Raw genomic sequence first — 23,464 nt, forward strand, 5'->3', positions numbered from 1 at the left:
GAACCATAATACTTCCTTTCTGCCCAGCCCTGACTGCAACGCTGGCCCGACAACCTTAAATGAATCAAGTCCAGATTTCCACAGGTTATGAATCTCCCATCTCACTGGGGCTCCTTTTCAATCTAGGTGGAGTTGTTTGATTCTATATTTTCAGAGGCTAAGCATTATTCTATGGTGGATCCTTACAATGTAAATACATAGCTTTCTCACTGTTAACCCACTTTGGTAAGCACATGCTTTGATGTATTACATGGAGGAAAAGCTTTTGTTCTATTTTAAAAAAGGTAGCTGGCACCATACAGACTTGGAATTTCATGAAAAATTGGTTGATTTGATGAGTAAGCCAAAGCTGTAAGATGTAGTGGTACCAGATGTATAACCTCCGACTGAAATCTGTTGCCTGTTGATATGCAGTGTAATTGTGAGCCTCCTGTAAGGTAAATATGAGAGCCTGTCATGATGTCTGCTGGGTTGAGTTCACTGTGCCACTTCCTGACGTACTGTCGTGTTGGAGTGTGATCTGATGATGCTAGTCGGTATAATACTGGTGCTATGTTATGTAGCTCATAAATGTCTGGTATTCATTATTGTTGACTTATTTATGAGAATTCACACTTTGACATGTTCTTTTTGAGTTTATGGAGGTATAAACATGAAAAAATGGTGTGCACACTAATTGCACAAATCCTCCATAGAAGCAAACAAATATTGAAGTCAACTTGTATAAATAAATATGTCAATGATAATATAATAACTTTACACACTATATTTTTATCAAATGTGTAGTGCTTAAAAAAACTGTAGACAATAATACGAAATCGGTGACCTTGTCCAGGACGATGATGCACCACAAGACCCATCTACTCCATTATCACAGGAAACAGTAGTTTGTTGGTTGGCATGGCTGATGATTTTATGGAAACATGGATGCAAAAAATTCCCAAAAATTTGCTTGGTTAGCCAATCAAATATCATGAAATCACTTGCAATATTATTTATTAGGCAAGTGCCTGATCCTCTGTGAATAGAACATTGGTATTCTTGATACATGTTCCAAATGGGGGCCTCGTACATCTGGAAAAGTGCTCAGAAAATTAATTTGTCGCTTAGAGAAGTATCACCAATCAGAAGTATCTTGTCAATCAGGAGGATTTACTGCATTTATGACCATTTGCATTTTGTTTATTGTTAAGAATGCAAGTAGTTGTTGTTCAACATTGCTATAGAGTAACCTTCATGTGTGATGTCATACAGTCATGATTCTACCATTACTGCATTACTGTAGATGCATTATTTATGTGTGTGTGTGTGTGTGTGTGTGTGTGTGTGTGTGTGTGTGTGTGTATGTGTATGTATGTATGAAGATCTGCCAACCTGCTTTAATGTAAGCAAATACATAAAAAAGTGTTTTTAAAAAGGTGTGGCCTTCATATTCTGTCTCAGAGGTCCCGTGGGGTCAAAGCCCTGGGTTCTAGTCCCGACCTGGGCACCTTGTGTGACATAGATTTCTGGTGTCCCACGCTGTGATATTGCTGGAATATTTCTAAAGACGCCATAAAACCATACTCACTCACTCACTCTTACAAATGGTACACTAGGTAGTTCCCCTAGTTCACTGCCCTCCCAAGTCAAGGAGAATGAAGAATGGCCACAGTGGTAGAGGGTATTGAAGAGGGCTTGGATGGCATTTACTTCAATGGAAGTGACCATGCGAGTTGATTAATTCTCTTGTCCGGGGTTCATGGTTTGGCATGGGCATAGGATGGAGCTCTCTGTCACGGAAATATTGGCTTTCTGTTCAATCATTGACAACCTCTTAGTTTTAATCTTGTGTCCAAGGAGGACAAACAGTTTTATTTTCTCAGCTTTCACCCCAGTTACAGGACTCCAGGCAGGGACTGCGTGACAGACCCTACAGTGTTGAGGTAATGGAACTGGCAGTTGATAGCAATGGTAGATCTGGTCAATATGTCTTACTTCAGAATCTCCTGATTGCCTGCCAGGTATATTTGAAAGGCGTTCTGGGGCAGAATGGGCACCAAGTACCCAGGGTTTTGTCAAAGAGACAGTTATTGATCTGATGATCAGTTATGTCTGCTGAGTTACACTGTTAGCAGGAAAGGTTCTAGGGTGTAATGATTCACCAACGTTTTGTGAGTTACATTTCCAAAACAATACTTGACCTTTTAAGGAAACCATCTACAAAGCAAAACCCTATTTGCTCACCAGCTGTCAACTGTTCACATGGGATGACCGTGTGAAGACCTGAAGCATTGTGTGGACTTATGTACCCTATCTCAGTCCCAAAACCATGTTATTTCCTTTCCACCCAACACTCAATGTAATTGAGGCAAGTCTAGATTTTCCACAGGTTCTGAAACTCCCATCTCACTTATAAGGGCTCCTTTTCAACTTAAATAAAGAATGTTGTTTTTATCTCTGATGAAGCACAATAAGCTTTGTATTTGGGAAATATGTACAGAAATAATTTTCAAATTGAGTCTAAATGATAAATATTTGATTTCTTATCCCCAGTTAACGGTTAACAGTTTTTCATCTGGCATTGATTTTATCTTGTATGAACATTTTCTTTTATAGAAATATAGATTATACAGTCATCCCTCACTATAATGTTGCCTATTGGGTCCAAATAATTTATGAGCAGACGATCAGCGGCTTAACCTAGGTGGAGTTATAGTGGGTAGATGACCAACACAACAGTACATGCTCGGCCTACCTTACAGGATCTACGCCACACATTGTGTATCAGAGTTTGAAAACATTTTAGAATATTGTCATTGTTGATGGTTCACAGTGTAAAAAAGGATTTGTGGAGTGTTATGCGCAGTTAAAAAGTAAATTGTATCACTTCAGTGAATTCAGGTGAAAAACAGGTATAACAAACTTGGTCAATAAAGCCATGATGATTTACCTTTCAGACTGTATTTCCTGCTCTCCAAGGCTTTGTTTCATATGCAGAGATTAAGATTAACACATGTATTTTCTCGTAAGCTAAGCCGGAAAAATCAATCAGCTGTACACATGTTTTCTCCCAATCTACTGGTGATTAAGTTCAAAACTACAATTTGGACAATTTCAACGAATTTTGACACAATGGTTGAAAGAAATTGTATTTTAAATTATCATTTTGTCAGGAATATTGTGTTTTTTTAGTTGCAGCTTTTACAATAGATATTTTGAATTCATAGAACCATAAGCGTAGCGCTTTGGTACAGCTGATTGCTAGTGCTGGATAAACACGTTTTCATACCCAGATAGTGTAATAATAGGATCTATCTATCTATCTATCTATCTATCTATCTATCTATCTATCTATCTATCTATCTATCTATCTAGTTGTGATTTCAATAATGATTTCCATTTAATTAAGGCATGGTGATTTATATCATCATCAGTACAATCCATTAATGAAGGATATATCGCTCAGTGTTCATCTCACTCAGTGGTCTGCCTAATCAAGGGCTAGATTATGACCTTTCCTCCTCCTGAGAAAAGCCAGGACTCTTGTAGGTGAAAGTCATCCACCCAGGGGTAAACAGTATCAATTATACCCTCTGATGGCATCTTGGTGTGTCCACAGTGAACAGGACAAGAACGGCCCTGGTCATTAGCTCCTGGAAGCGGAGACAAAGCCAGAGTTTGTCTTTGCTGATAGGCAATATGTAAGTGGTATTTGTCCATCGGATGAGAGGTTCACGGAAGTCGAGTGACCGCTGCTCTTCACTTGCGGCAGCTCTTGCACTATTTGATCACATATGCTCAAATGTCACCGCCTGATGAAGCTCTGCAGGCAGATTACTGGCTGGTAGATACTGATGACAAATGGCAACATTGTGAAATATTGTCATTGTAGAGAGCAATAACCTGTGGGTGTTACTGGTTTGCATAGAGCTTATACGACAGGTACCAAGATTTAGTTGCCCTGAAGGCGTAGGTGGTATAACCTGGATTTATTGTCGATTTGAAATGGCAGCATATGATTCATGTGTCATGCAGATGGCTACATACTAACTATTTCATGTGAATGCAAGATAGGTTAGCTGTCGCTGTTGTGTCACTTGCTGTTCTGGGTTTAGCTCACCATCATGATTATACTTTGCTCCAGACACATAATGCATTCCCTGAATCACATTGACCGGAGTGTTCCCCCACCTCATTGTAAGGTGTCGTGCTGTCGCCTTATCAGTCCTGTATTAATGATGACATGAAGAAATACTCTTGTCAGGGCAGCAGTATGTGTCTATGATTAAAACCTTACAACATTGCCTTTATGACATTTGATAACATTTTGGTCTTCAAATAAGTGGGTGGGATAGAGTACCATGCTAATGTTAAACTTTTAAATGTTTCTTTTTTAATTGAGTTTTCAAATTGGACTTTTTTAGTCCATATGATCATATCATATTCCTGTGTGTGTGTATTGCCTCTCTAAATAGGCTCTGCTGAATCAATATTCATCTTGCAAGTTATGGTTTTAATGATTTTATATTATGCAAGTATCAGCTAGCAGATCTATAAAGCATAGAACTCAGTCCACTTGAGGAAAATAGTTCCTAGAACTAGTCAAACAATTGGAAATATCAAGCAAATAAAAACGACAGGATTAAGATGTTTTATTGCCAAAGCTGAATATAAATTCTCAGATATTCTCCATGGGGGATATGGAGTTTGTAAATAGTTACCTTCGAGCGGAAAAGCTTGCAGTATTGTGTTGCTTTAAGTCCCCAGTGTTTCAAAGGGAAAGGTGTGGAGTTCTCATCCGTGGACTTATTCTCACATTGTGATAATGCACTTGCAAGTTAATTGGCAAAAGATTTGTTTTTGTGTTCAGATTTTGTTTCTTGTTTTTCTGTGTACTCAGTACTGGATTTACTTCCTGAAGTGTTTAAGACCTCATTTCTCACCATCTTGGTCAGTTATCCCAGTGGAAGTGGATTAGCAGGAGTATAGTCTTAAGGCTCTCACTCACCAGGTCAGGTTTCACTTCCTAGATCAATCTTTTTGTAGCCATTAATTCATCTTGGCAAGTCCAAAATGGTCGGCCAATCTCCCAGGGGTGATATTTGACTGGTGGTGCATGTATGAAGATAAGGTCTGTTCATTGGGTTATCAAGGATACATTTACTCCTCACAGGGCTGATTTATCCGACACGCAGATTCTGTATACAATGCTTTTAGGGTGTGTTAACATTAATATGCACAGTGATCTAATGGCAGGCCTACATGCACAAGACCTCTGTATTGGGGCTGTACTTGAGAATGAAATAATCAGGCCTGCCAAAATAGGACAAATGATTTCTATACTTTTGGATGAATGTGTTGCCAGATTTTTCTGAGGTACTGAATGTATTAAGGATGCATACAACAAAATTTGTTACTCAAGATCCGTAAGGAAAATGGCATGTGTTAAAGTTATGACCACAAATTGTCTCAAACAGGGAATCCAGCTGTAACAAATTGAGGGGAATCTGTTGAGGCGTGGGAGCTGTGAGTGAAATTAGAGTAGTTGAAAAATTCATGAATTGTGTTTCAGGACACAGTTTAAATGTAACGTAACTGTCTATTTGGTTCATTACTGTCTTCCAAATTATGTTCTTTGTTTTGCATCAGCTGTCATGTCTGGCCCGAATGATAGGTTATGAGGCCAGTACCCTCAGGGCTCTCACCTGCATCACAAGAACATACAAAGAGATGGAACCGACTATTTCAAGGATCCGCTCTGATAAATGGCTTGAAACATATGCTAATGACACCAGGTGTGTGCTCTGATAAATGGCTTGAAACATATGCTAATGACACCAGGTGTGTGCATGATGGAGTGGTGGCCAAGGTAAAACTCGGGGAGTATCTGAATCTATCTTCTACTTGCTACTGGACCGGCAATACCTCCTCTGAGTCAAGAGACTCAAATGAGTCGACTGAAATGGATTGGATGGTCAGACAGACTCAGTGACTTGACTTATTGCATGTCATTATGCCCCAATGTTACTTGTTGCACATGGTGTCAATCACTGGTTTGTCTGGTCTAGACTCATTTATTTACAGACTTCTGTGATATGACTTAAATATCACTTAAACAGCATTTATTCACTCACTCACAGATACAAGTGTCCTTTTTGTTTAGCTGTTTAAATCTCTTGTTACCATAAATCAGTATGATGAAAGAAAATAGCTATTCCTTTAAAAGGTTATGAAGTATGCTATCCATTTGCAGGCTGTGACATGCACTCAACTGTTTCTCATAGGAAGACTGATGCTTTTTCACAAATTAGCAAGATGAGTGTGTTTCCTGTGCAACCGCCATCAACACAAGGAGATTTTGTAATTTCAAGTCACACTAATTTCCTTCTTGCTATCACTGTCTCCACTTCCTTCAAAACGTATCTCTGCTCGAAGTGCATTGGATTTCTCTTGGTTTACAGAAATCAATAACACAGTTAACACTCAAGTATTCCCTCGTGTTTGATTTTCATTTAATTATTGTTTTTAAATCTTGTAGTTGATTTTGAAGTTATTTATGTGTGTGTTAAATTATCTAGAAAGGGATGTTTGTATTTGACATGCAGGGATTTACTTAGCTGCGATTCCTCAACACTGACGTTATCAAAACATACTTTTTTGTCACTTAAATCCTACCACAAATCAAGAAAAAATAACAATCAAAGGTAGGTATACTTTCAAATTACAAGCAAATTATTATTTTTGAATGACAACAAAACAAAAATTAATGGATGTACCTACTCTTTCTCAATAATATTTAAAAATTTCAGATCACAAACGATTGGTTTTAGATATTTGCCCAGCTTTTAAATAAGACAGCACTGGCGGAAGAGTTTTCATGAATGGACTCTCTGTCTTGAATGGCCACCGTGCAACAATAATGAATTTTGAACTGTTCCTAGTGGCCAAACAGCAAGTTTAATTTAGGGTTTAGAATATACTATGATATGTTTGCTTTCAGATTTGTCCATAAAAAATGAAAAATGTTACTTATTCTTTGAACTGTAACTCATGAACATCAGGAAGTCAACAGTCTTTTCAACTTACCGTTACTTGTCAACTTTTTCTGCCTGCTGCACTTGGTAAACACAATTGTTGGTAATGAAACAAAAGAGTGAACCTCGAACAATTTTCACTGTCTAATGAACATATGATCTGATAAGGTACTCACAACAGATGGAAATAGACAGGGAAATTAATGAAAGCACTGTGGTTCAAAAATATCATTCTAGAATTCTGGAATTTACAACATTTACAACGGTCTTGATTTCATGTCTTATAACTTAGAATATATTCCATTACGATCTAAACACACATTGTTTAAGGACTAAAAATTTGGTAACAACAGATTGTTGTCTCCCACGTGCCAACAAAAAGAACAGCTGATTGTAGTAAACACGTCTGCAAAATGATCTATAATTGTACGCTTGAATAATTCCTCCTATAGTCGACAACAAACAGAAATACAGAAATATTAATGTAATGTTTCAGTTGGCCCAAAATCTCATTACTTTTGGACCAGAGGAGATTTTTATCTCATAGGTAAAGATTTCCTGGACGTCATGACTTGGATTTTTCATGGGAAGGAACTGGCCAATGAGTTCAATTGAACAAATTGCAATTTAGATATAAAAAATCTTTAATACACTAAGAGCACAGCTGGCATTTAAGAATCCACTTTTGAAACCTAAAGAAGACGTGTTTTTGAATTGTCACTACGTTTCCATAAAATGCTGACGACGTTGAAGTGACCCTTCTCACGATGTGAACCTTGAATGAAGGAGCTTGGTTTCATAACACTTGGAACCAAGTTCAATCAATGAACACAGATGCGAGGGACATGCTTGATGGGGGGATGCTGTAAAAGATAGCATGTTGTTGTCACTTTCAAGAAGATTCTTTGACCTCTGTGTTCCTATCAGGCTGTAAAAAGACTATTGCTTCACACACGAAAGTGTGCTTTTACTTGATCCATGAGTAGCTGCTCATGGTTTGGTTGTGGTCACTGAAAAACTGTGTGATATCCACAGTATTCCAGAACTGCTTTAGATGAGATTCTCCTGGAACATGCTTAAGTGATGTTTATACCCGCTGGGCTTTGTACTTGACCCCACAAGGTCATCGATGGGCTGTAGCGTGTTGATGGTTCTTCATCAGAATTCTGTGGTAATTCTTGTGATGTGTGAGATTCCAGTTCTGTATTACTGTGTAGGGGAACCCTCTGACACTGCTAACTTGTCTTTCTAAGATTTGACAGAAATGCTTCTTTATCATTTTCTGTTAAGTCCCTGCAGAATATCCCTCAGAGCTGTGAAATGGGGAAGTGATTATGTTTATGGAAGTTACTAGAGAAGCTTAATATCATAATGGAACAGAATTCTGGACGAAATCTGTGCCATAAGTAACCACTTAACTCATCACGTTTACTTTACTTTTCACAATTTGTACTGCAACTGTTATCACATACGGACAGTTGACAGCCAGTGCAACACGAAACAGGCTTTTCAGTGTACTCCTAGTGATCCACTCCACCTAAACCTCTCATTTATGAAGAGATCTGACCGTGATTCTTCATTGAGACACTTACATGTTTCTCTTGAAGGCTTAGGGTGTTTTGATCAAGGGCCAATATTCCAAGTATTTAAGTCCATTTTCTCTTTTCTCCCATCATCTTCAAGTTGTGATAATTAGTCATCTGCTACCGAAAAGTGAAGCGACCTTGCTTCATTTTGTTGAGATTCTCTGTACTGCTCTTCACGTCAACAGAGTCAGAAGTACTTTCTCATTAGTTCTCTTTCACTTTGGGATAAGACTTTGACATCTTGAAGTATGGTCCTAGCCATTCATTGGGTTATATTCATTTCTAGTGGTTTTGCATGGAAAATAATAATCTCATTGATAGCATCCCATTAATAAGTGTTTGATAATGAGTTTAAAATATCTTTTATAACCATACTCATTTGATTAAATGGTTTATCGTAATATTAATTTTATATTTAAACTCATGCCAAAGGGGTAATTAGTGAATATTGTCTTAATGCCTTATCAGCAATTTTGGAAGTTTTGTAACAATCACACCTATAGGGGCAATTAAGGATATGGGTATTTTTTCAGATTAAATTGCTTCTCCCCATTTCTAGTCTCCTCACTGTGTCAGGTGATTAAAATGTGGTTTCACTGGCAATTTCAGTGTCTATTCTTTGAACTGTAACTCATGAACATCAGGAAGTCAACAGTCTTTTCAACTTACCGTTACTTGTCAACTTTTTCTGCCTGCTGCACTTGGTAAACACAATTGTTGGTAATGAAACAAAAGAGTGAACCTCGAACAATTTTCACTGTCTAATGAACATATGATCTGATAAGGTACTCACAACAGATGGAAATAGACAGGGAAATTAATGAAAGCACTGTGGTTCAAAAATATCATTCTAGAATTCTGGAATTTACAACATTTACAACGGTCTTGATTTCATGTCTTATAACTTAGAATATATTCCATTACGATCTAAACACACATTGTTTAAGGACTAAAAATTTGGTAACAACAGATTGTTGTCTCCCACGTGCCAACAAAAAGAACAGCTGATTGTAGTAAACACGTCTGCAAAATGATCTATAATTGTACGCTTGAATAATTCCTCCTATAGTCGACAACAAACAGAAATACAGAAATATTAATGTAATGTTTCAGTTGGCCCAAAATCTCATTACTTTTGGACCAGAGGAGATTTTTATCTCATAGGTAAAGATTTCCTGGACGTCATGACTTGGATTTTTCATGGGAGGGAACTGGCCAATGAGTTCAATTGAACAAATTGCAATTTAGATATAAAAAATCTTTAATACACTAAGAGCACAGCTGGCATTTAAGAATCCACTTTTGAAACCTAAAGAAGACGTGTTTTTGAATTGTCACTACGTTTCCATAAAATGCTGACGACGTTGAAGTGACCCTTCTCACGATGTGAACCTTGAATGAAGGAGCTTGGTTTCATAACACTTGGAACCAAGTTCAATCAATGAACACAGATGCGAGGGACATGCTTGATGGGGGGATGCTGTAAAAGATAGCATGTTGTTGTCACTTTCAAGAAGATTCTTTGACCTCTGTGTTCCTATCAGGCTGTAAAAAGACTATTGCTTCACACACGAAAGTGTGCTTTTACTTGATCCATGAGTAGCTGCTCATGGTTTGGTTGTGGTCACTGAAAAACTGTGTGATATCCACAGTATTCCAGAACTGCTTTAGATGAGATTCTCCTGGAACATGCTTAAGTGATGTTTATACCCGCTGGGCTTTGTACTTGACCCCACAAGGTCATCGATGGGCTGTAGCGTGTTGATGGTTCTTCATCAGAATTCTGTGGTAATTCTTGTGATGTGTGAGATTCCCGTTCTGTATTACTGTGTAGGGGAACCCTCTGACACTGCTAACTTGTCTTTCTAAGATTTGACAGAAATGCTTCTTTATCATTTTCTGTTAAGTCCCTGCAGAATATCCCTCAGAGCTGTGAAATGGGGAAGTGATTATGTTTATGGAAGTTACTAGAGAAGCTTAATATCATAATGGAACAGAATTCTGGACGAAATCTGCACCATAAGTTACCACTTAACTCATCACGTTTACTTTACTTTTCACAATTTGTACTGCAACTGTTATCACATACGGACAGTTGACAGCCAGTGCAACACGAAACAGGGTGTTCAGAGTACTCCTAGTGATCCACTCCACCTAAACCTCTCATTTATGAAGAGATCTGACCGTGATTCTTCATTGAGACACTTACATGTTTCTCTTGAAGGCTTAGAGTGTTTTGATCAAGGGCCAATATTCCAAGTATTTAAGTCCATTCTCTCTTTTCTCCCATCATCTTCAAGTTGTGATAATTAGTCATCTGCTACCGAAAAGTGAAGCGACCTTGCTTCATTTTGTTGAGATTCTCTGTACTGCTCTTCACGTCAACAGAGTCAGAAGTACTTTCTCATTAGTTCTCTTTCACTTTGGGATAAGACTTTGACATCTTGAAGTATGGTCCTAGCCATTCATTGGGTTATATTCATTTCTAGTGGTTTTGCATGGAAAATAATAATCTCATTGATAGCATCCCATTAATAAGTGTTTGATAATGAGTTTAAAATATCTTTTATAACCATACTCATTTGATTAAATGGTTTATCGTAATATTAATTTTATATTTAAACTCATGCCAAAGGGGTAATTAGTGAATATTGTCTTAATGCCTTATCAGCAATTTTGGAAGTTTTGTAACAATCACAGCTATAGGGGCAATTAAGGATATTGGTATTTTTTCAGATTAAATTGCTTCTCCCCATTTCTAGTCTCCTCACTGTGTCAGGTGATTAAAATGTGGTTTCACTGGCAATTTCAGTGTCTAAAAATGCACGATTCCTGAGATTTTCAAATATATGCATTGTGGTACTATTTTTCTGTAGCATATATTATGAAGCAGTTGTTATAAGAAGATAGACAATCTATAGCTTTCCTGCAGAAAAGGCAAAAGAATTGTGCATGTTTTGCATTTCAAAGACAGAACATATATCAAGAGAAGGAGTATGAATTGTGCATCAAGTGTCTGATGATGTGTGTTTGAAAGGACTGGGTTTTTAGAGTTTCAGTAAACTATGTAAGGTATCATCTTACCTGACTACATGAACCATTTCCTTCTTTACATGGGTTGCTAGGCTTAGTTGTTAGGGTGGTAGTTCTCTACATATACTCCGGCACAAGAATTTGCTGGCAGAACCATGTTGTTACTGCCGATGAGGCACATAGTAGAACAATAACAGGCTAATCGTTGCTTTTTTTGATTGTGTGTGGGTTAGATAACACTAACTGACAGGTAAAGTCATTAAAGTCATCATGCACCAACACAGATATGAATGTAAACACAATTAGCCAGAAGTTATGTTAGGGGTTTCTGATTACAGGTTGGTGTGAAAAAAATTAGGGCTGCCCTACATTTTGGTAAAACTTAAAATGTTTTATTGACAGTATCACCAAATGTGACTAACAGTGGTTTTGCTGTTGTTCCTCTTTGTAGAACTTAATTACAACCCAAATATGATATGTATTCTTTTATACAAAAACCTTATGATCGAAATGTTTTTAAGGTAGCTTCAGTACCATAGTTTATTTATGAGTAATAGTTTTCATTTCATTTTTGTAAATTATGTATACACCTCTTAAAAAGCTTTTACCCAAATTGCGAGTTTTTAATTTTGATACTTCCCTTTAAAACATTCCTTGGGTTGATCAAATCCGTATGGTGAATATCAAATATAGGGGGTTAGACGAGTGATCAGACCCACGTGGAGACTGTGGTGGAAGATCTGATAAACCTGGCAGCGGAATCTCCTGTGTAATAGCCATGTTGTCATGCAGAGTGTCTTTGAAGTCATCACAAGACTTTAATTTTGTACTGGAGGTTTTCACAAAGGGAGCTACATGTGTTGTGAAGAGTTCAGACAGTGTAAACTTGCACATGTACATCGTGAGTCATGTAATTGTAATAATTAAGGACTTACTAAGTGATAAATGTATTCATATGTAGTGCAGGTGCCATAATATGTTACTCCAAAAAAGTTAAGGACCAACCTGTTATTTAATAGTACTCTAGTTAATCTGTCATCTGACAATAATTCTAGTAATTTCAATGAATCGGATGGTCCTCAACTTTTTGTGAATAGTATATCGTGCCATTATGTCGGGACACTGAGAAGCATTTGCGGAGTTTGATTTATCTCATCACAATATTATGATACCTGTGTCCTTCATGAATGTCATCCTTCTGTCAAATGTAAACTTGTAATTTATATAGTTTGAAAATTAAGATTGATCAGATCTTCTTCTTTTATGTGCCATCATTAGCACTGCTTCCTTGCAGTCTGATGAGATTCTCAATCAATGGAGCAGCATTACATTTATGTAACAACGTTCGTTCATCCCATTTCGAGGAGTGAGCTGTTGAATATCAGTCAATCAGCATCCCAGAGTAATGGTCTTCATTTCATCTGGCACAGCATGGAAATGGATCCAACTAGTTGATTCCGGACCAGTGGTAATAATGTATATCAATGTAGGAAAGAAAAAGAAGTTTCCCACAAATTTTCAATGGTACAGGTTATGAGATTTTTTGTGTCAGAACAGTTGTTGGGTTTGACCAGAATTTGTCAGAACTACAGAGGACCAGTACATAGAAGTCATCTAGTGCTCTTGTTGCATATCAAAATGTCCTGACCACAAAGTTTTATCAAGGATAACTGGTTAGAATGAAAGCAGAATATCAGCCATGATGGTTAAGCATGATTGTGCCAAATTTCGGTTTGTAATGGAGAAATATTCAGGAGCACAAACAATATGGCACCATTTGATCCATGTCACTTGTTATTGAGAAAAGTTATAAGATTGAGCTCAACAAACTACATTTTACAACTTTTGAGTACAACTGAGCATGTTCCTTCTGCAAAGAGCATCATACGACTCTTTCTCAGAACTTGTTTGATGAAGGTTACACCATTCAAGGCCCCCATGAAGCTTTCAAAGAGTGGTAGACATGTGGAGGACATTTCCAAATTTGACTCATCAGTGACAAAATTGATGTCCAGTGTAATTCCCTATTTTGACTTGTACCATATGTTCCCATGTTTTTTCCAGTGAACAGTTGACTTGCCTTTGCATGTGTTTGTGATGGTGTCACTGGTGGGGCAGGATATGCTAACCTTTTCGTGATCACCTGGTATCATCACTATTTGATAGTGATTCATAAACAATTGCTCATGATGTAGTCAGAATCATGCAATCGAATTGGGCAATCGATTTCTTATGAATATGGAAAGGGTTTGTCGCTTTTATATACCTAAGCAACCAAAAGCCACCAAACCCTTTCCTTAGTCAAAAAAGTGTATAATAAGGCCTGGAGGTGAGGTGAAGTGGGGTTTAACATCGCGTCCCAAGATTATTGCACTTATATAGCAACGTCCATGCACGTGTGTGTGTGTGGCTGCTTGTACTAGTCTGGACTGATGCCGATTTATGGTGCTAGCACATTGAGATACCATGCCGCAGTTTAACATAAATACCCCACTCAGACACAGTATACTGACTCTGAGCCAACCAGTCCTTGTTTTAGCCCCTTGATGCCGAGCGACAGACAGGGTAACAACAAGTACCATCTTTTAACCTCTTTTGGTATGACACGGCCAGGGATCAAACCCCAGACCTTCCTCTCTCCGGGCAGATGCTCTACCACTAGACCACGGAGGCAGTCCTATAAGACCTGGAAACTGGCATTCATGTAGTTTCTTCATGATTTAATAACAACCTTTAAGTGTAAAGTGAGGTGTTGATATTCTTGAAAAACATCTGTAGCACTGCAAGTTCTGGTGCTTGTGGTGTCAAGCCGTTTCATTTTCTCATCTTCCTCAGAGAAACGCCATAATTTAGTGTATATAGTTTGTACAACCTTGAAGCTGAATCATTTCAAGATCGACTTGCTTGAGGGAAACTTGTGTGAAGTAGCTGACTTCAAGGCAGGCCGTATGCTGTGAGAAAGTAGTACAAGGATGTGAAATGACTTGCATAGGAACTTCTGATTAGTTGTAAGTTTTATTGGATCATTGTGCATAACCAACCATCATAGCTGTAAGACAGGCTGAAGATGGTAATTCTTCATGGTTCACCTATGTAACCCGAGCGAAAAGTAAAGGAACATAGAGTGCAGTCTGAGTGACCTTCGCTTCTGGATCCAATCTCCCTGGAAGATTCATGAGAATTGTATGCAGTTAATATGCCGCATCTTCTCCTTATTTAAGCTGACTTATAGCACGACTAATGCAGACTGGTGTTGTGACTGAAAGATGGATGCTGTAGTGTGTTTACATGTAGTTAGTGTGTCCATTGTATGTTAAACCGGTAACGTAATGCATAAGGTAGAAACTTTAAATCATCATGAGTTAAATAGTTATGATTACAAGCTCTTCCTTCAAGATGATAAGTTTGTGCCTTTATTACAACTGAGGTATTCCTCTTATCTTGGATCTATGTTTGTTAGGTGCTGCACTGTAAATATAAAGATAAAGAATAAGAAAATGAGGTCACCGCAATTTGAAATGTTTGATTACATTGAAAAGTGTACTACAGTGATTACACCTACCTTTCATACGAAGCTCGGCATTTCTATTTTGTCCTATATTCCATGCATCAGATCCAGTAATGTATCATCTGTCTATATCTGCATGTAAGTGCATTATTTAGTCATGGTATTAACACATTGCAAAGCAGGATAACGTTGCAGACTGTAAACCACACACATTCTTGGCAGAAGATACAGTTTTATATCATGTTATTATCATTCAGATTGTGTTTCTTGTTCAGTGAAGTGCTGGAAGGAGATATGGCAGCATCTCTTACAACTATCCCCTAGATTGTGTCTTGCTTAGCAGAACTTTACTTTAAGGCTGTACATTGACATAAAAGGGAAATCATAATGTATAGGAGTATGGAGATAACTTAAAAACATCTAAAGCAGAAGCAGATAATAACATAATTCTATTTTGCCCCAGTGTAATGAAGATTTGAGTTGTTAATAAAGATATTATCAAAGGTGGCATATTTCCAGGTTTTTTAACAGTTATTTCTTGAAGTGAAGTTAATGAGTGTATGGGTATTTTTCATAGGGGTTTCTCATCCGATTGCAAATGTGCAACTCTTACATGAGATTATAAAAATTGATGTTCCTGAACATACTTCTTTAACGTAGATCTGGATTGGACATTTTACATTTTATAATTTGTCAATGATTAATCTTGCTAATTAGTCAACAATGGTCAAACTTCTCATATCATTGGTTGTTTATGATCTGTGAAATGTTGCCTTGAATCTAGAAATGTAAGAAAGTGTTTAATGGATATTGGACTTGTAATTTTGCAAATTATCCAATATTTCTTGTTCTATGTGACCATGTGTTGTATTTCCATTCTACATTGTTTATACACATATTACGAGTTCACCATTAAATGGTTTGTTTTACTAGAGCACAAAAACCTTTGTTTCCATCACATCAAGGAATCATGTTAACACAAGCTTTAGGTAGATTTTCTGCATAACACCTTGGGCCATATCTGCACAATACATTTAGGTCACAAAGGTTGATTTTGCACCTGCCACCTTAGCCTAATGTAACATGGTCACATCACACAACCCCCATACATGTGTTATAGGAAGTATTGGGACATGCAGTCTTTCTGGAAGATAAAGGAGTGTTATGAAATGTGATAATCATGAAGGATAATGGTGTATGGTGTGTGTGACAAGCTGAACAATGGCCGACGTAGTTCCTTAAGGAAGGACAACCTTGTTGCCACATGATCAATAGCTTGTCTTCACTGATACCGCCATACTGGATACCATTGTTCTTCTGCTGTTAAGATCTTCATCAAATGAATATTATTTACAAGCAGTTCTATTGCATAGTATCTTTCCCTTTCGTCTCTGTTTTGTTCTTGTAGTGACCCTGAACAATTTACAATGTATCATTACCTGTTTATATAGGGATTACATGCCATGCTGCGTAATACAAAAGAAGTAAACTGCTTTTATATATATCACACTTTTGTACATTTATATTAGATTGATAATGATTGTACTTGACACAACGTGGCAAGTTTGAGACGTGATCATGGGTTATCTTGTTTGTCGTTTCCCCCACTGAATCCCATATTCATGTTCTATGCCTTGTAAGTTTTAATTTATACAGACTTTGAATTTGCAGGAACCTCTAGAGTTATTTGAGAATTGATGTTCGATAAAAAATCTTGAAAGCCATTTCTCCATGGAGTCAAAACTTTTTAAGGGTTATTGTTTTGCCGTGTAGGGTTATTGATGTGTGATCCTTTTGCAGAATTTCTATTACATGTGACATTTCTAACAAAAAGTGCTACTACTTGAAATACATTGATGAGCACATACCTATTGTAAGCATATTTTAAACAGGGTATTATTCTTTAGATACATTACAATTTCGTGTAGAATGTGTCATAATCAATTTCTTTCATGTTCACTTTTTAACAATAAAACTGCAAAAGAATGTTCTAATATTACTATCTCATGCTAATCAATTGTTAAGACGAAACCTGTATGCAAAAAATCATTTTCTGTTCATGACATAACATTAACACTAGAAGTAGTTAGTTTCACTGAAAAATTCTAATTGATTTTAGACGAAGATTCTGACCAAGCAGAGTCTCCGGTAGCAGATAAGTATCTGGGTGTGCCCTTGATAGTTGTATTGTTACTTTACCTGTAGCCCTAGCTCATGACATGCTGCTGGCAATGCTTATAGCCTGCAATTTTTCACAGCACCCAGCTCCGATTCACGGAGGTGGCGCCGCCAGTCTGGCATGGTTTGACGTTATTTTTTCCGTTTTACCACAGCATTTTGATAGTGTTATTTTTTATGATTTGTTCCCACTATAGAAATATTGTGTGTTTTACTTCAACTGGACAGTGGCTGGTTGAGAAGACATCGTTGTTGTGTGTTGTCTGTTTTGTTGTGTGTTGTCCCAGTTGTAGGGGAACATGGTACACCTTTACACGACTTGTACAGTTCGGTAGGACACGAAGCTCTGCGAAGGTCTTAACACTTTATTGTAATAATCCATTCACTCGAAAGTCTGCAACTTTAGGCACTCATGAAGATCCGTGGTAGAACAGGTCATCAGCAACCCATGCTTGCTGTAACAGGCAACTATGCTTGTCGTAAGAGGCGACTAACGGGATCGGGTGGTCATGCACGCTCACTTGGTTCTCGCATGTCATCGTATCCCAATTGCATGGATCGATGCTCATGATGTCAATCACTGGATTGTCTGGTCCAGACTTGATTATTTACAGACTGCTGTCATATAGCTGAAATGTTGCTGAGTGTGGTGTCAAACAACAAACAAACAAAAACAAACTTTAGGCTCTAGTCAATTGACTGAGTCATTTAAAATATCTGCCTGTCTAGTATTTCTTTTGACAACAAGGTACCTAATGCTTCATTTTCTGTGCCATTGCAAAAGCTATTTGGCTCTAATGGTACAAATACTTTTTGGACGATATAGTTATAAGATCAACCTGGAATTACCTTTCGGTCATTTGTGTATGTCAGTTCAAAGTTTAGATACAGCTTGTCAAGTGGTGCCATGTCTCTCTCCCTGTTAGTACCTGATGAAACCAGTTGAGCACAGATCCTTACAGACACAGTTCCTAGATGTGCCATCTGAGTATTGTACTGGAATGTTCATACACATGTTGATGGACTTGGGGAGAGTATTTTGCACTAGGACGGTGGAGTTGTTTATGCATGTTTACAATTTAAATTTTCCTTGTCTTTGTGTGATTTTTCCAGAACAGAGAAGAAAATGCCTTGCATTTCAGGAGGAGAAAGAAATGTTTTTCATGGGGTTTTATGTTTCTTTTGGCCAATGCATTAATTCTTGCAGTTTATAAATTGCAAGTTTTTGAGTATTGTCTAAATCATTCTTTTGGTAATAATATCATTGTTCCAAACACTCCAAGATTGAAAAATATCTGTCCTTGCTCCATGTATGAGAAAATATTTTGATATTGTTGTCTTAAAATCCCTCTTTTTGTTAATGGTAATGCATCCTTACATTTCCTTGGTCAAGTGAATGATACTGTCTTTAAGTTTCCAATATGATTTCCATATGTTCTTTGCCTTTCCATTCTCAAGCCTTTTAATGTATATCAATCGATAACATGTTTCATCCCTTTTCTATAAAACTGGCTGTATTAAAGTGTCTCTGTAATTGTAATGATTATTTTCTTAACTCATTCTCGTTTTTGTTCCGATGCTGAACCAATCCTAGATGCTATCATGTCTTACTAATATCTCTTGATAGTTGTATTGTTACTCTGCCTGTACTCCCTGCTCATGACATGCAGACAATGCTTCATGTTTCTTAATGTCAATGACCATTCATCCAACTTTACCTATGGTAACTCCTACTCCCATATAACCCAGCTTCAACAGAAGTTTGAAATGATTTGATTCCTCAAAAAATGAATAAAATGTTTTTCCAAAGGTTTTCCAAATTGATATTAACAACATTATATCATTTTGGGATAATGAAAATGAAATTTCATGTGGAAAAAACCCATTGTGAATGTATAAATAATGCAATCAAAATCTGACCAAATTCTTTGCTTTTGTGTTGGTCAAGGATGTCATTGGTTTCACACTCCTTGATGACATATGAAGTGAATGATATTGAAACGTAACTTTCATATCACAGTCATCAATCATCAGTAATGCATGTTTGGAATCAAACTTCAGCTCTGTCTGTGCTAACCTCTTTCCATCCTTTCTTCTGATAAACTGTAATGTATAATGCTTCACTCTAGAGATAAGCCCAACAGCACAATTAAAGCACTACTAGTAGGAGCCAATATATTTCACACCTTCCTTCAACATGCTTGTTTTTGTTGTTTTTACTAGGTAAATACAATGATGAAAGATTGACCAATGCTGAGGACCCCAGCCTTGCAGACATGGCCAAACCCAGACTTGGAGATATTACCAATGTGGCTGTCACAATTAAGGAATCTCTGGAATTCAAGGTAACCTTTTCTATCTTAAGAAATTTCAGCCCTCTTGGTTAGTTGCTAATTATAGCAATAGGTATCTGTACGGGAAACATTGAGCGAGTGAGTATGGTTTTAAGCCGCTTTTAGCAATATTCCAGCAATATCACGGCCGGGGACACTAGAAATGGGCATCACACACTGTGCCCATGTTGGGAATCGAACCTGGGGAGTCTTCAGTGAGACGAGCGCACGCTTTAACCACTAGACTACCCTATCGCCCCTCACAGGAAACATTGTCAACTCCATTAAATTGACATTTTGTTGAGATATGGAACTTTGTTGTCCTGACAGAATATGCATCCTAGAAAGTTGCAGATTGTGTAAGTAGTGGGTACGACTCATAGGGCAGGTTATGCTTACCCTTTTCACAAACACCAGTGGGCCGGCCATTCATATTGTTTCACCGTTATTTTGCCTTTTAAGCCCAATGGAATCTGTTTGGGCAGCTAATCGAGACTGATTATCCTCTGGCTTTGCTGTTTTCTATTTGGCTACTTTCTTTGGTTCAATGGTTATGGGATGACTCAGGTCCAGGAGCAGCCCATATCATCTTGACCATGATGGTGCGCCTTGGTAGGAGTTGTGTCAGGGTTTGGTAGTTCTTGCCAAGAGTTGAACTTGATATTGATTTTGGTGCTGCTGTAACTTGTTTAGAGAATTTTGTATGAGCAAGCAACTTTTGTGGAGCAAAGACCTTGATTCATTTATTGTGCTATAGATCAAGGAAGAATGGCCTCTGTGACATTTGGCAAAAAAAACTTTTAAGTACAAAGGATAATATCAACTTTGTGTTCATGGTCTTCATTAATTTTTTAGCTTTTTAATAACATTTCATATGTGAATGTGTTGTGTCTTTTATCATTTTGATAATGTTCACTGTTTTAAAATTTGAATATGATCTCATGAAAAATTCATGAGAACAATACATATTCTATCAAAGTAGCTTAAATGTCTTTGAAGCCGTGTGATCACTGAAGAAAAGAAAACATTGAGCACTGTTGCTGTGTTATTTAGGGTTTGATGAAACAAACCAACTTCCCTAGAAAAATGTGATATTTTTACCAGTTTTGCAGTCAGCTTTCAAATCCAAATCCACTTTTATAAAAGGGCATGTAGAAACAGTGTGAAAAGCCATGTATTAAGATATTTGAATTTTAGATTTGACACGCAGAGCTGCCAGTGTTGATTACTTTCAAATCTTTGAAATGCTTCAGAACTTCTTTTGAACACAACACTGTTGATTTAGCTTCTGCAGTTTGTAAACATTACTTTCCCGAATGAATCAAATATAAAATGCTAATGCCAGAGAATGTCAACCAGTCTATATTTATATTATCTGCTGAAACAGATGCCATTGGGTTTAAAAGTCAAAATAGCTGCGAAAATTATTTGAATAGATAATTGATGACACCAGGTGTTCCTAGAAAGTGTAAACATGACGTGCTTTACTTTTCGCGAGTTTCTTACTCCCTGATAATTTAACTTCAACAACAGTATCAATCTTACATCACAAGAGGGTTTGTTTAGAGCCGCAGTTTACATATTTCTAGTAATATCACACTGGCTTGGTACCAAGTCTGATCCATTTTCACTCTTACAACAAACATATAGAGAACCATTATACCCCTGAAACCCCACGTGGTTTTCATCGTGAAGTACTCCAAGGGTTGTTTTGTTGTAAAGGCAATACTCTTTGTATGGAATCACTTGGTCAGTTGTTCAAAGTACTACTCCCAAGCAGTAAACCTCGGAGATAACCCACACACTCGGTGTGTCATGATAAATGTACATTTGGCTCACTCAACCATCGATATGTGGGTGTTGCTCCATTGATATTTGCAATCCATTCCTGCCAATGTTAGACAATGGTACCAGTTTATTTGCTCAAAATGGGATACAGCTATCTCTCTATCCAAAATCAATTGCACAAGTCCAAGGATCGATATGTTTAGGATTTTTACTCAGCAGTGGCCAAGTGATTGCAGCAACATCAACTCCATGGCTTCCTGGCAGGCATCTGCTGTTTATGTTTCTCCAGTGTCATCTTTTGAAGGGAGGTGGAATTACCTTGCAATTAGATTTACCTGAGCCAGTGTGTTGTCTTTCACACTTGGCAATCTAGCCAGTTTATAGGTTTGCCTGAGGTGTTTATATGGCCATCATTTAATTGTATCGATACCAAGTGTCTTTAATGAATATATTTATGACTTTTTGTCATGTTTGGATGATCTTTAAAATCATATCGACAACATACTTTTAATAAACAGAATTTGAAAAAAGACATGTTGAAATGACATCAAACAATATCCTTGAGTTTAGAAAAATAGCAAACTTGTTCGGTTAGTTTTATTGATGTAGCCAGTGCTGATTTGTGGTATGTTAAACATTTTCCTTCTATGAAAATCATATTGTATGTCAAATGTGATGAGAAATTTGGTGCAGGCATGTGATGAAGTAATTGATTACAATATTTTTGTGATACCTTGAAAAACATTCCCCTGTCTAACCTTTCCTTACACACTGACACACAGTCAGTGAAGTGTTTAAATGTTGTCCTCTCATATGCCTCTCGTAGCAGAAAGACAGGTGAAGGATGGTTGGTTACCTATAGGAACATCATTAACACCATCCTGGGAACTGCTTAGTGTTGCATCCCTTGAAACACTGGAAATGGGTTGAAGAAATGTTTCACGATTTTCAGTAATACGCTCTTTCCAATTTCAAACTGACTAATTATCTCTTTTGAAACAGCACTCTCCCATGAAGAACCTCAAGGAAGACCCTCAATGAGTCATTTTCAGCAAGTTTCTCAAAGAATGTTCTTTGATTTCGATTCTCTGAGAAGATGATTCTCTTTCACAACTCCATAGAGATGGTTGTTTTTCAATAGTTTTCTCTTTCCCCTTGAGTGCTCCATAATGGCTTTGACCTAGCCCTAGAGACACATTTGTCTTTGTAGATCAGCATTACATCATGTGTGCTCTTCCATTGTACGGTCTTCCATATGGACAGTGGCGTGGAATACAGTAGTTAAGTCTACATACTGGCAGTCATTGACAGCCTCTTTCCTTTCACTTTGGGACTGCACCACAGTCGGAAGCTTTGCTTATTTGAAATACTTTCTTTCTTGAACAACCATAATTGATTTCCATTGATTTCTGTACTTTTCTGCCATAATTGGAAATTAATGTGAGAAACCCATTTCCATAATCTCTATCAAAGCCAACCTACTGACTATGTCCTGTTTGATTCAAAATGTTAGTTTGGATATAATTACACATATTTACATTCAGTACTATAATGAACATATCCAAAGTGTAAGAGCTTCTTAGGCATATTCTGATCTCTGGCACACAAAAAGAAACACAAACATGGATTATTTTGAAGAAGTATCGATTATCTAATGTTAAATTTGAAGTAGATGTGTTTATTTGACCAGCCTAGCAAGTCTTGACATGAAAGTTAAGTACCGTTATGTGCAATCCAGTAGTTTTGTCCTACCTATACATACCTCCCCAGTGAAGATCCGGGTTAGAATTGGTCGTGATTGTCATACAAGGTGACTAACGGGATCGGGTGATCAGGCTCGCTTACTTTTGTTGATGCATAACATCATATCCTAACTGCATGGATTGATGCTCATGATGTCAATCATTGGATTGACTGGTCTGGACTTGATTATTTACAGACTGCCATCATATAGCTTGATTATTGCTTATTGTGGAGTTAGACAACAAACAAACAAACTATACCTACTCACCTATCCAGTTC

General features: G+C 37.4%; 1 protein-coding gene across 6 annotated transcripts in view; it reads left to right on the forward strand.

Annotated features, from left to right (window-relative positions):
- LOC124151490 (sodium/calcium exchanger 3-like) overlaps positions 1-23,464 on the forward strand; it is a 136,648-nt gene that overhangs the window by 89,136 nt on the left and 24,048 nt on the right. For 4 of the 6 annotated variants that reach the window (XM_046523982.2, XM_046523980.2, XM_046523981.2 and 1 more), the window contains exons 3-4: positions 17,263-17,298; positions 19,542-19,666. In XM_046523982.2, coding sequence (XP_046379938.1) covers positions 17,263-17,298; positions 19,542-19,666 — 161 coding nt within the window. The remainder of the gene's footprint in view (positions 1-17,262; positions 17,299-19,541; positions 19,667-23,464) is intronic. The other 2 variants (XM_046523985.2, XM_046523986.2) reach the window with 1 other exon arrangement.

This window comes from Haliotis rufescens, unplaced genomic scaffold (genome assembly GCF_023055435.1).
Source record: "Haliotis rufescens isolate VD_foot unplaced genomic scaffold, xgHalRufe1.0.p SCAF_3, whole genome shotgun sequence".
Taxonomy (NCBI): Eukaryota; Metazoa; Mollusca; class Gastropoda; order Lepetellida; family Haliotidae; genus Haliotis; species Haliotis rufescens.